At 39.6% G+C, this 13,424-nt stretch overlaps 1 protein-coding gene across 8 annotated transcripts in view; it reads right to left on the minus strand.

The window, feature by feature from the left end:
- NR2C1 (nuclear receptor subfamily 2 group C member 1) overlaps positions 1–13,424 on the minus strand; it is a 93,434-nt gene that overhangs the window by 29,623 nt on the left and 50,387 nt on the right. For all 8 annotated transcript variants that reach the window (XM_075067048.1, XM_075067050.1, XM_075067032.1 and 5 more), the window contains 4 exons: positions 9,473–9,554; positions 5,065–5,244; positions 3,263–3,410; positions 3,089–3,179 (listed from right to left, as the gene is read on the minus strand). In XM_075067048.1, coding sequence (XP_074923149.1) covers positions 3,089–3,179; positions 3,263–3,410; positions 5,065–5,244; positions 9,473–9,554 — 501 coding nt within the window. The remainder of the gene's footprint in view (positions 1–3,088; positions 3,180–3,262; positions 3,411–5,064; positions 5,245–9,472; positions 9,555–13,424) is intronic.

A 13,424-nucleotide genomic window follows, 5' to 3' on the forward strand; every position in this document is an offset into this window, starting at 1 on the left:
CACTGCATCTAGTTACTGAGAATAATTAGAAGCAGTAGTAAGCTACTTTCAGCAAACTCTTCTTTGGTGTAACCAAAACAGAAATAGTACATATATATAGAATCTGGTATGATGTACAACACAGCATTGGAATGGTGCAGAGTCTAAATTGAATATACAGAGCAGAAAAAGATGAAAAATACGGGGAAAGTGGTGAAACTAGCACATATATATTAAAATGTAAAAAAAAAAATTGCAGGAAAATTGGGTGCACAATTCAGGGTAGTTTCATTTATTATTCTATTTGTATTCTGCCCATCACTGTGATCCTCTAGATAAATTACAGATTAATTGTAAAACTGTAGCTAATAAATAACAATTATTGTCTCTACCACCATGAGTCACTGTTCAAATAGCCCAAGTGCCAGTGGGTATGTAACTGAATATGATCTTTTCTGGATTTCATTTGTAAAACTTCCCTAGTATGTTCTGCAGTTTTGTAAGCCGATCAGAAGTAGAGGGAGGATGTTTATGAAGAAGGAATGGATGAGAAGTCATGTCAGCCTAGCCATGCAGAGAAGCCATACCACTATAACAAGATATACTCTCTTTTTACTTCTTGATTTTGCTGTTAAATAGCCCACAAGGTAGCCAGTAGCTTAAGGTAGGCAGCCGGCCAGCAAGCAACCTTTTCCCCATTAAAAATCATTTTAAGAAAAGAGCATGCACACTTGCAGGCAAAAACAAAGCTGTCCTCTCAAGTATGCCACGTTTTATTTAATTACTTATTCATACTCTTGTTTTCACTGACCTGTCTGTTAAGGGAAGTCTTTTGACTAGACCTTTGCCAGATGCAGCAAGCAGGGTAAAGTGCATGAGAACAGAAGAAGGAAATTGGACATCAGTTGAAGAAAGAAAAAAGTAAATGAATAAACCAACAGAACTCAGATGAAAATGGGAACAGAGAAAAATCAGGCTAAAAAAATCCACAAGGAAGAGGCATGTTGTTTAGTTATCTCTTAACAACTGAGCGTGTAATGGGTCTGAATTGCTGTCTGATCTGTCTTTTGTTTAAATTTAAGGAACAACTTCTTTTTCCTTTATGCCACTTTTCCTAGTGAGGGTCATGGTGGCAGCATGGAGAGTAGGGAGGACCAGACCTCCCTTTCTTCTGTACCAGGTTTCAGTTCCTCCTGAGGAGTTCCCAGGACAGCCGGGAGATAAAATCCCTCCAGTGTGTCCCTGGTCGGCCTCAGGGCCTCTTCCCAGTAGGACATGCCTGGTAGAGTTCCAAAGGAAGCTTCCCACGGGGCATCCTTATCAGGTGCCTGAACCACCTCAGCTGGCTCCTCTTGATCTGGAGAAGTAGTGGCTCTACTCCAAGGATCTCCCAAATAGCTGAGCCGCTCGCTCTGTCTCGGAGAGTAAGCCTAGCCTCCCTGCGGAGAAACCTGATTTCTGCTGCTTGTATCCGCAATGTCGTCCTTTCGGTCATTACCCAAAATTAATGACTGTAAGTGAGAATGGGAATGTAGATCAACCTGTAAACGAGAGCTTCATCCAAGAACTCAGCTCTCGTTGCGCCACCACAGATTGGTACCGGGTCTGCATCACTGTAGCTGCCACACCAATCTGCTGGTTGATCTCACGCTCCCACTTACCATCACTCGTGAACAAAACCCCTAGGTACTTTAACTCTTCCACTAAGGGCAGCTCCTCCCCTCCCCACATCTGGAGAGTGCTGATTCTCATCCCAACCATTTCACACTCAGCAGCAAAATATTCAAGTGTGCGTCAGAGATCACAGTCTGAAGAAGCAAGAAGGACATCATCTGCAAAACACCAGAGATGCCACTTGTAGTGGATACACTCCACAGCTCAGCTGTGCCTTGACATCCTGTCCATGAAAATCATGACCAGGAGTGGGGACAAGATGCACCTTTGGTGGAGTCCAATGATCCCCTTGAACAAACTTGTCTTAATGCCAAGAATATGATCACAACTCTCACTTTGAAAACAGAGGGACTGCAGCATTTCCCACAAGACCTCTTGGGGAACGTGGTTATATGCCTTCTCCAGGTCTATAAAACACAGATAGACCAGATTAGCAAACTACCATGACCCCTCGAATATCTGCGAGACAGCAACTAGCTGGTCTGTTGTTCCACAACCAGGACAGAATCCACATTGTTCCTCCCGGATCTGAGGTTCAACTAACGGGTGTTATCTCCTCTCCAGCACCCTCGCATAGGTTTTGCCAGGGAGGCTGAGGAGTGTGATCCCCCTATAGTTGGAACACACCCTCTGGCTTCCTTTCAGGATCACCACCCTGGTTTGCCAGCCCAGAGGTATTGCACCTGCCTTTCACGCAACACTGAAGAAGCGCGTTAACCACCACACCCCTACATTGTCCAGTGCTGTCAACATCTGCAGATGAATTTAAGAAACTATAGTTCCTTTTCCACCCCAAAGACTATGTCGTGAATTCTGAAAGAGTACTTAGTTTTGTGAGAGGATACATGGTTCAGAGAGAATGCTACTACTAAAGGTATTTGTGAAATGCATTCAGATAAGAGCCATAGCTACCTTGGTAAGGGATTCCAGGTCACCCAACCTTATTTATATTTTCAAATAATCAGCATGTGAATGCAGAAATGCAATTAAAGATGTGTGATTCAGAGACAATATCCAAAAACCTGTGGGTAAGAAATTTGATAACACACTGCGAGTCCAAGTAGGAAAGTGGCTGGCCCAAGTTCACCAACCAGTCAGCACAAAAAGGAAAAAAGCCTGCTGTGCTCAGAGTCCAAAATACTAGAAAAAAAAAGTCTTCTGCAAGAGGAATAAGTTCTACAGCCAGCAATTTTCTTTTTCATTTATGTCTCAGGTTTTCTAAAACAGGTAAGAATTACAGGAAGGTGTGTCCGTACTTGACACAGCTGGGTCATGCCTTCACTGCTGCTACTTGTACTACTACAGATACGCTGCCGTTTACACTTACGTTAGTTCAGTGAAAGCAGGCAGCAGTATGTCTATGCAAGCTGGGGAATCACACCTCTAGCTCGTACTGTAGATGTAGCCTTAGGATTTTATTCATGTCATCACATACCTTATCTTGTGTCATAAGCACCGTAGGCTCACTTTTTATTCCGGACTGATGAATATTTACAAACATTCCTGACTCTAGCAGTCCTGTTGATCTGAAGAAAAAAAAAGTACAAATTTTAGTCTTCTGATGTTTCTGAGATCAAGAAACTATTAGTCTTGAGCATTATTTAAGTACCTTGCTGTTTCATTGTCGGTTACAAAAGTTGGAGTTGCAGCAAGTGGGCTGCGCAGATCTTTTCGGATATAGATCTTTTCTGTAGAAGCCGCACAGTTAGAAGATTTTTCTCGTGATACTTCAATTGGTTTCCTCTCGCACTGAACAGCTAACAAAATGGTGTGTAACTATTAGGTGACAACCCAAAATTCACGAACAGTCAGATGGAGATATCACAAACAAGAGTGTTTAAGAAATTGTGTCCTGTTTTTCCAATTACTGATAAAAAAGCTTGCAGTTTAATATATTTGTGTTTTTATATAGACGCTATATTGACTAATAAAAGTGCATAAAAATCATTAGCTATGACTCTGGATAAATAAACACACTTGTTTTTATGTTGAAGGAGTAAAAGACTGAAGGTCAAACACATAAAGGATAATAATTTTAATTTCATCATACATTTAAAAGTGGTCCTTTGGGAGTTTTCACCTGTCTGGATCCTCACAGGAAGGCTTTTTTGCTTCATATTGTCTCAGTCTATCTGCTTTTGTCTACTAAGCCCACATGTTCCCTCCCAGTTAGGGAAGTGGTCATACTGTCTCTTTTTTATGCTCCTTCTGGAAATTTAATCCACAATTACTCAACCTCTTGGTTCCATGCAAACAAATATTGCATCATTAAAATAAACTGGAAATGTTCTACCACATGGGGAAATCTGACTCCAAACAACAAAGCCAACTGGAAACTTACTTACACAACTTCATTTTAAGAACTCAAAGGGAGAACTTCTCCTTATGAGGAAATAACTACTTATATACTTACAACGAATTTAGTTTGGTCATTGCAAAATCAAAACACATATTAAAAATGTTTACGAGATGGAATGCCTTAAAATATGGAGGGTCTTATTCTCCTCTCTGTTACATGAATTTTAAGATGGTGTAACTCCATTTACTTCAAGGGAGTTACACAGTGGAAGAGTGTGGTGACCCAGCCCAGTAACCTGTAAGTTCAACCCAATGCATAATTTAAAATAGGCACCAATGCACCTGGCCACTTTAAAGCCATTTACCCCCTACGGACTATAGCATTACACGCTACATATAAATACGTTATGTTTAATACAAGTTTGAGATTCCATTTGTGGGACTATTTTAGGGTAGTGAGACCATAAAAGTCATAAAAAGAAAGGATTAAAAAATAAACATGGTCACATTAATCCGTAACTTTTAAAATTACATTGTCTTTGAGCATGTACATAATTAAAATCTGCCAGCAAAAGGAAATTTTAAAAAGGAACTTAGATCTGCAAGAATTAAGTCATATGTGCCTGCTAACCTCTGCCTGGGAGATACCTTCTTCTGCTGGGCAAACTAGGTAGGGTATAGAAACTGCTGCTACCACAACTGATGGACGAACTGACGGGAGGATGGAGTTATTCAAAATTTCTTCAGCTGCTAAATTTACAACCAGACAATTTATCACAGAAAATGGATGCCTGCTGCCTAGGAACAACACTTCATTCTTATTTACTCTGTTCTGTGTGTTTTTAAGGTAATTTCATCTTTGACAAACTGCCAAAATTCAGAGTCTGAGTCACACTGGACTAACAATTCTTTAAGGAGAAGCTGATCTAACTATTTCATAACAGTAATGAAGGTAAAGCCTGATTTGCATGCATATGTAACAGTATATTCTCCATAGCACAAACCCTGTCATGAATGCGTGCTATATTTTATATATATATATGCCTGATTTTATCTCTCTCTCACACACACACACACCCCCCGACCAGATTTATAAATCTTACTTATACTTACAGTCCTGTTTCATTCCAAATGCGATGCATCTCTGCAGCCTACAGTACTGACATCGGTTTCGATGATGTTTGTTAATAACACAGTCTTTTGCTCCTCGGCATGAATAAACTAAATTCTTTCGTATGCTTCTTTTAAAGAATCCCTTGCATCCCTCACATGTTACTGCTCCATAATGACGTCCTAGTTGAAGAACAGCACAAGTCAAGACATTAATTTTACAATGTTAATAACATTTTCCCTCTTTTAAAAAGAAATTACATTTAGACAAGTCAAAGAGTATAACTTTACATAGACAAGGCATGAATGTACTTTTTTAAATGAGTTACAGATATGAAGCTACTACTAAGTGGCTAGAGAATCACACAGACAAGTAAACTAACCAAATCTCTGGTTTAAACCACTCACGCAAGATGACCATTTTCCAATAGTTTATTAACTCCTTGACTCCAGCGTCTCTGTTGCTAGCAATAGCAGACAAGCCTGAAAATTGGCTTCCCCCTCCCCAAGAGCATTAGGATGAGCTACCTTAGTTACCTGAATTATACATACTTTAGTAATTTTTCTCAGTGACCCTCTAATCAAGTTCTTTTATTGTCTATCATACATTTTAGCAGCATAACTGCATGATTTAAAGATGACATAAAGATTGTACATGTAAAGAGGAGACAGTATAAATTTATTCACTTGACACTATCTGTTACCATTTCAAAACTATCGATTTTTGTTTTTTTTAATTGGGGTAAAGATAAATTCATAATTCTCTTTTATAATGAAAGTATTCAGTGATGTAAATAAACAAAAAATGTGTTAAATCAATAAAAAATTCAACATTTCCACAGTTTTTCTCATTGTGCTATTCTGTCCCTACAATCCAGATTTTATTTTTCTTTTAAAATCATTATTTAAAACCTGCTTAGCTGAAAAAATAAAAACCTGAGTATGGCTACAAGAATACTGCATTTACAGATTAAGGCACTCTTGATCATTTAGACACAGCTACTATACATACTTTATAATCCAGCTACTATACATACTTTAAAATCTAAAAAGCAAGGCCATACAGAAATGTTCAAAAATACATATTATGAAAGTATCATGGCTGCCCCTCTAATTAAGAAGGACAATTCACCAAAATCAATTTCAAATGTGGACTAATTCAAAGAGGATAAACTTTAATTTTATAGGTATTTTACTCACTCTTTAGAGACTTCCATTCAGATGTCTGGAAGAGATTTCCAGAGATTCTAATTTACTTTCAGATCCCTCTAACATAACCATTTCAAATGTCACACACACATGAAATTTCATACAGTTTCACACTACAAATAAGGTCGTTTTAAAAATAAATACTTATAAATAAAATGGTTTACCATAACAGTTTTATTTTCACTTTGGAGGGTGACATTTTTGTTCTTTTGCAGCGTACTTCCATTATTTAACGCAGTCTCTCTGAGTCTCCAGACATTCTGCCTTGTCGCTCTTTCCCTGGTTCCCAAGCTAAGGCCCTGATCAGCCTCTTCACTCTAGCTGTCCCTATGACCCCCCCCGTCCTTATCAATCCTCCTTCAGTCTCCCCTGCTCTGACAAATCAGACTGCCAGATGGAGAAATAGCTTCCCTAATGGAGCTAATTCTAGCCAATTCTCACAGCAGTTAGGCTAAAAGTCTTTCCTTTCTACATCCCCTTCCAGGGCGCACAGAGAGAGGGGGAAATTTGCAGCCAAACCATACTTGAGAATCAGAGCTTGCACAAAATGAACTCAAACTAGCTATGGGAATAAAAGGAAACAAGAAGACTTTTTATCAATACATTAGAAGCAAGAGGAAGACCAAGGACACGGTGGGCCACTGCTCAGTGAGGACGGAGAAACAGTAACAGGAAACTTGGAAATGGCAGAGATGCTTAATGACTTCTTTGTTTTGGTCTTCACTGAGAAGTCTGAAGGAATGTCTAACACAGTGAATGCTTATGGTAAGGGGAGGTTTAGAAGATAAATAAAGACAATGAGCAGTTAAATCACAGTCATTGAAAACAGTTAAGATGAACCAGACAAGCACCCAAGGACCTGAATACAAGCATCTAGAAACTCAAGGGATTATATAGAGGAGGAATCGAGCCTCTAGCTACTTTTGAAAGCATGGGAGACGGAAGATTCCAGAAGACTGGAAAAGGGCAAATATAGTGCCCATCTATAAAGAAGGAAATAAAAACAACCCTGAAACTACAGACAGTTAGTAACTTCTGTGCAGGAAATAATGGAGCAAGTAATTAAAGAATCATCTGCAAACACTTGATGGTGGTAAGGTGATAGGATATACAGCATGGATTGTAATAGACAATCATGTCAAACCAATCTGATAGCTCTGTTGATAGGATAACGAGCTTGTGGATAAGGGAGAAGCGGTGGATGTGGGGTAACTAGACTTTAGTAAGCATTTCGCATACGGTTCTCGCATGATACCTTTCGATAACATAGGTAATACAATTTAGATGAGGCTACTGTAAGGTGGGTGAATAACTGGCTGAGATAACTATACTCAGAGATTATTAATGCTCCAATCCTGTTGGAAAGGTATACAAGTGGGGTTTCCGCAGGGGTCGGCTTGGGACTGGCTCTGTTCAATATCTTCATCAAAGACTTAGATGTTGGCATAGAAGTACGCTTATTAAGTTTTGTGGACGATACAAACCTGGGAGGGATTACAACTGCTTTGGAGACAGGGCTAAAATTCAAAATGATCTGAAAATGGAGAGGTCTAGGTAAACCAGATGAAGTTCAATAAAGACAATGCAAAGTGCTCCACTTAGAGGAACATTCAGTTTCACATATACAGAAGGGGAAGAGCTGCTAGGAAGGAGTATGGCAGAAGAGATCTAGGGGTCATAGTGGAACCAAAGCTAAATATGAGTCTAACAGGTGTGATAACGTGTTGCAAAAAAAAGCAAATGTGATTCTGGATGCATTAACAGTTGGTTGTAAACAAACACGAGAAGTCCTATCCTTCCGTCTCTACTCTGCGCTGGTTAGCCTCAACTGGAGTATTTGTCCAGTTCATCGCCGCATTTCAAGAAAGATGTGGAGAAATTGGAGAGGGTCACAGAGAAGAGAACAAGAATGATTGAAGGTCTTGAGAACATGACCCACGAAGGAAGGCTGAAAAATGGTTATTTAGTTTGGAAAAGAGAGATAGAGAGGGACATGATAGCAGTTTCAGGTATCTAAAGGGTGTCATGAGGAGAGGGAGAAAATTTGTCACCTTAGCCTCTAATGATAGAACAAAAACAATGGGCCTTAAACTGCAGCAAGGGAGATTTAGGTTGGACATTAGGAAAAAGTTCCTAATGTCAGGGTAGTACAAGTGGAATAATTGCCTAGGGAGTTGTGGAATCTCCATCTCTGGAGATATTTAGAGAAAGTTAGATAATACTGTCATCAGGATGGTCTAGACAGTATTTGGTCCTGCCATGAGGGCAAGGGACTGGACTCGATGACCTCTTGAGGTCCCTTCCAGTCCCAGAGTCTATGAATCTCTATTGCAGAGGAAGCTTCTCCCTTTAGTGAGCCTTTGGAGGTTTGCCTGAGTGCAGTCCAACTCTGACAGACCCTGGAAAACATGCTGCTAGGCTTAATGCATACCAGAGACTCAGAAGGAGGCATGGATAGGCAGCACAGCTCTCTTGGCATTTGGTTCCCTACTTTCATTACCCACTTTCATCTGTTCACTCCTGTAACACTGTTGCAAAGGGCATTTTTTTTGGCTTTTCCCCTTTTACCTAAACATTCCATTTTGATAACCATATACATGTGCACGCATGCGCGCGCGCGCACACCCCTTACTTTAGTGGAATTATGAAGTGTCCTCAGTGTTTGGGCAATTTAAAAAATGATGACTCAAACAGCTTAGCACAAACAACTCATAAGAGCACTTTATAATACATTTCTATGGTCTTCCCTGATTGTGTCTGTTTTGTATTATAAACAACTAGCATGTTTTTTCACAGATATCTTAAGTTTAAAATAATAATGATAAGAAAAAAAATCACTTAAAAGTAACAATGAACAAGTCCATTGTACAATATTTCTTTTACAAAAATGCCAGAATGGCCAGTCAATTAAGAATGCATTTGCAGCCAATCAAGTAATTAGATTGGTCAGCGTCTGTAGTTGTATAATATAATACTGACCGGGACAGGCTTAAACTACATATGAAAATTGCTTTAAGTGGACCATTTAAACAAATGCAAATTATGAAAGATAAAATTAATAAATCCCATCTATACACAGTCCAGCTACATTAGGTATCCACTTTTTATTAAAAAGTAACTAATCAGTGAAAAAAAGCAAAAACTTGTTTCTGAAGAATAACTTGAAACTGCTTTTAAAAAGTGGTCCTGCTGAAGAATTTACCTGATGCTTTGTCTCCGCATACGACACAGAGATCAAATACTTTATTTAGGGTCTGTTCAGTAGAAGTGTTGTCTGTTAAAATCTGGAAGAAAGTAGAAAATTATTTCACTTTTTTCTCTCTCTACCTTAAAAATATGGAAAATAAAAGCTAATCTCATCCTTAAAATGCCTCTCTCTAAACTAAGGGCCCCAATCCTGTGAATCACCAGGTCCCCTCAATTACCATTTATGGCCCTCGCAGTTGACTGCATGTTGGTGTCTGCTGCACCAATGCAGATCCCTATTCAGGACGGGTCCTAAATTTAACTATCAAAATCTTTTAAAAGTATTAAAACAAAATCTTATCCAGAGAAGATTTTTGCAGAAAGCACTTATATTTTCAAAACTACATTTATCAAGCCTTCTGGTCATCCAGGCATTCAAATCTTTCCTTAGCATTCATTTCTTTCACTGTGCTCAGAGAGTGAACCAATGATAAATATATTTTGAAAACACAATATATTTAATTGAATTACTCATTATCAAAAGGTACAAATGCCTCTAAACTGAGTAACTGATGTTATTACTATAAATTGCCTTGCTTCGTCCCAATCCCATCTGATGTTTGTTACTCTCATTCACTACGTCACGTCTAAAATTAGACTCATAGCAATAACACTTCAGGGCAGGAATCATAGCTTTCTAATTCTTTAAAAGACCTTACACACTGAGATACTGTAAAAGTTACAAATAATAATATAGCACTGCTTGCAATTAAAAAGGACAATATGATTGTATAACTAGCAAACATCATTTTAACAATCTCACAATGCAAAGCAGGAATGAAAGAATTGATGTTCCCATTAAAAGCACTGGAAATTAGAAGCACTTTTGAAACTTCCCATTTCCTGATAAGGATGTTGATTCTTTCAGTCCTGCTTCGCATAATCAAAACAGGGGTTCTGAAGAACAATATAATTAAGAAAAGCTCTGCTGAGAAAGGCGATAGTCCTATTCCAGGGGTCGGCAATCCTTCAGAAGTGGGGGGCCAAGTCTTCATGTATTCACTCTGATTTAAGGTTTCACGTGCCAGTAATACATTTTAATGTTTTTAGAAGATTTTTCTATAAGTCTACATACAACAATAGTTTAGTTATATATTATAAAGTAAATAAGGTTTTTAAAATGTTTAAGAAACTTCATTTAAAATTAAATTAAAATGCAGAGCCCCCTGGATTGGTGGTCAGGACTCAGGCAGTGCGAGCGCCACTGAAAACCAGCTCGCGTGCAGCCGTCGGCACACATGCCATAGGTTGCCTACTCCTGTCTTATTCTATGAAGAGAAATAATGAAAATGTTACATGAATGTCTAAAAAGTGTTTTGAAAATTCTCTCTCTCACACCCCCATAAGTAAATGTTTATTTGGCAACAGCATCTAAGATATTACCTCTAATCTTTTATTGCTATTACACATCACTGAAGTTTCTTTTAATTTAACATTAACATTCTTAAAGAAAAAGTTGGCTCAATGACAAAACATCACTAGTTTATTAATTTCTCATTTCACCTCAGCTGCAATTATTATTTAGTGCTATAATTGTGCACAGAATTATACATAACATACAAGAAATTCCTTAAGTCCTTCGGCAGACAAAACTTGCATTTATGTCATAAAGAGTTTTGCTTACACAAGGACTCAAGAATTTGGCCCAAGAGGAGGGAAAGTCCCTGCTCCAAAGAGCTCAAAATTGACCTTGGACAAACATGACACTCAGAACAAGAGTTGCCATTCAAGAAGATGCAGAGCCACTACTGATGAAACAATCAATCAAGAAAGGTATTCCACAAAATGTGGATTTAAAGGAAGGATTTGAAAGAGGAACGGTGTGTGCGCGCACAGGAAATGGAAGCCTGTTTCAAAAGAAGGTGTAAAATAAAAGAACGTGCCAAACTGCAAATGGCAGAAGCAGGTAGATATGAGAGAACATGAGTATCTAGAATTAAATGGTTTCAGAGTAGCAGCCGTGTTAGTCTGTATCCGTTAAAAGAACAGGAGTACTTGTGGCATCTTAGAGACTAACAAATTTTGGTGGTCTCTAAGGTGCCACAAGTACTCCTGTTCTTTTTATAGAATTAAATGAAAGTCCCGTGTCCAGTGAATGGAAAATTAAAAGCTAGCTTCCCATTAAAATGGTAGTTACTGCACACTTCACTAATGGCTTTTCTATATGATGCATTAGTACGCACCAGCTGGGATGTAAATTATACTGTGCACCGTTTGTCACACAGTAATTGGCCCACATGGACCCTACTGGTATGCACTAAAAGTTCCATAGCGTGCACTGATGCAGTATTGTTTGGAACAGGACTACATCAGCACACACTAGGGAACTTCTAATGTGTGCCAGCAGGGTCCACATGGTTCAGTTAGTGTGTGACACACAGATGCCAACTAGAATTTACACCTCAGTTGGTATGCACTAATGTACCGTGTAGACAAGCCCTAACAGAAAATGACAGAGAAATGTATATACTCCACAGGTCTTACATGCTTAGTTTGTGAAAGCACAAAAATTGTAAAATATTCTTTCCACTGCCTCCCTAATTCTTTTGGTCTGTATAAGCTACACAACTAGATCCCACGTTTATGTCCCCTTTCCATACTACTCATACAACTAGACCATGCTCCCTAACCTAGTTTGACATTCTTCTACCTTCTTATCCTTTCAATCCCACAGTGGTGTAACAAAGCAAAGCCCTGGTGCAAGAATAGGTTGGGGCCCCCTTCTAGATTCTAAAATCAGAAATTTTGCTTACCCCTAACATCACAGCCCCCAACTTACCCTTTTGCCTCCCACAACTCAACCTACCACCATCAACATCCCCCACTCACCCCCAACCCTTCCCCCTGCAGTTTCCTAACACTCCTCACTCACTCAAAGCCCCCCCAAACAACCCACTCCCCAGCCCCTAACTCCTGTGACCTTCTTGGCCACTCACACCCCCGGCTCTGTGGTCTGTTCCCATCCCAGGCTACTCTGGATCCTAGCCACCCATTAGCTCTGCTGACTTCCGTTGCCCACCCTGCATTCACACTGCACAGGCCAAATTTGGGCAATGAGTGGCATTACAACCTGGTACACAGGGTCACAGCACCACTCAAATGTGGCCTGGCCACCCCTTTGTCATGAAGGGGGGCGGCCAGACCAAACCTGAGTGGTGCTGCATCCCCATGTGCTACATTGCAATGCCAATCAGATTTGGCCTTGCTGCCCTTCCATCACATGGAGAGTTGGTGTAGCCAAATTTGAGCGAGTGGTATTGCAAACCTGTGAATCAGCTAAAGTGTGGGAGAATCACTTGTCTGGTTGAGCCCCCATAACCTCATGGGTCTGGCTGTGACTACACCACTGACACCACTGTAGCTATGCCACTGAAATCCCTTCTCAAATTGTTTTATGCTGGAAGCACTTTAAACCTTAACTAACTGACACTTACCCTTGTTTGGCTTTACTTAAAAAAAAAAAAAATACAAAAAAAATGACACTACAAAACACATGCTGAAGTTCACCACTTAATCTCATTGATGCTCTCTCCTGCCCTCCCCACCTCGTTTGTCTATATGTTGTCTAAGGGTATGTCTACACTACAGGATTATTCTGATTTTACAGAAATCGATTTTTGGAAACAGATTGAATACAGTCGAGTGCACGCGGCCACACTAAGCACATTAATTCGGTGGTGTGCGTCCATGTACTGAGGCTAGTGTCGATTTCCAGAGCATTGCACTGTGGGTAGCTATCCCATAGCTATCCCATAGTTCCCGCAGTCTCCCCCGCTCATTGGAATTCTGAGTTGAGATCCCAAGGTACAAATACAAAATGTCCCAGGATGTATGTGGGCACAGTTCTAAATGCAGCTTAATTTTTTTATTGTAGCTAAAATGTAAAGGTCTAAGTATCTGATTGTGAG

The sequence above is a fragment of the Chelonoidis abingdonii genome, chromosome 1 (genome assembly GCF_003597395.2).
Source record: "Chelonoidis abingdonii isolate Lonesome George chromosome 1, CheloAbing_2.0, whole genome shotgun sequence".
NCBI classification, from domain to species: Eukaryota; Metazoa; Chordata; order Testudines; family Testudinidae; genus Chelonoidis; species Chelonoidis abingdonii.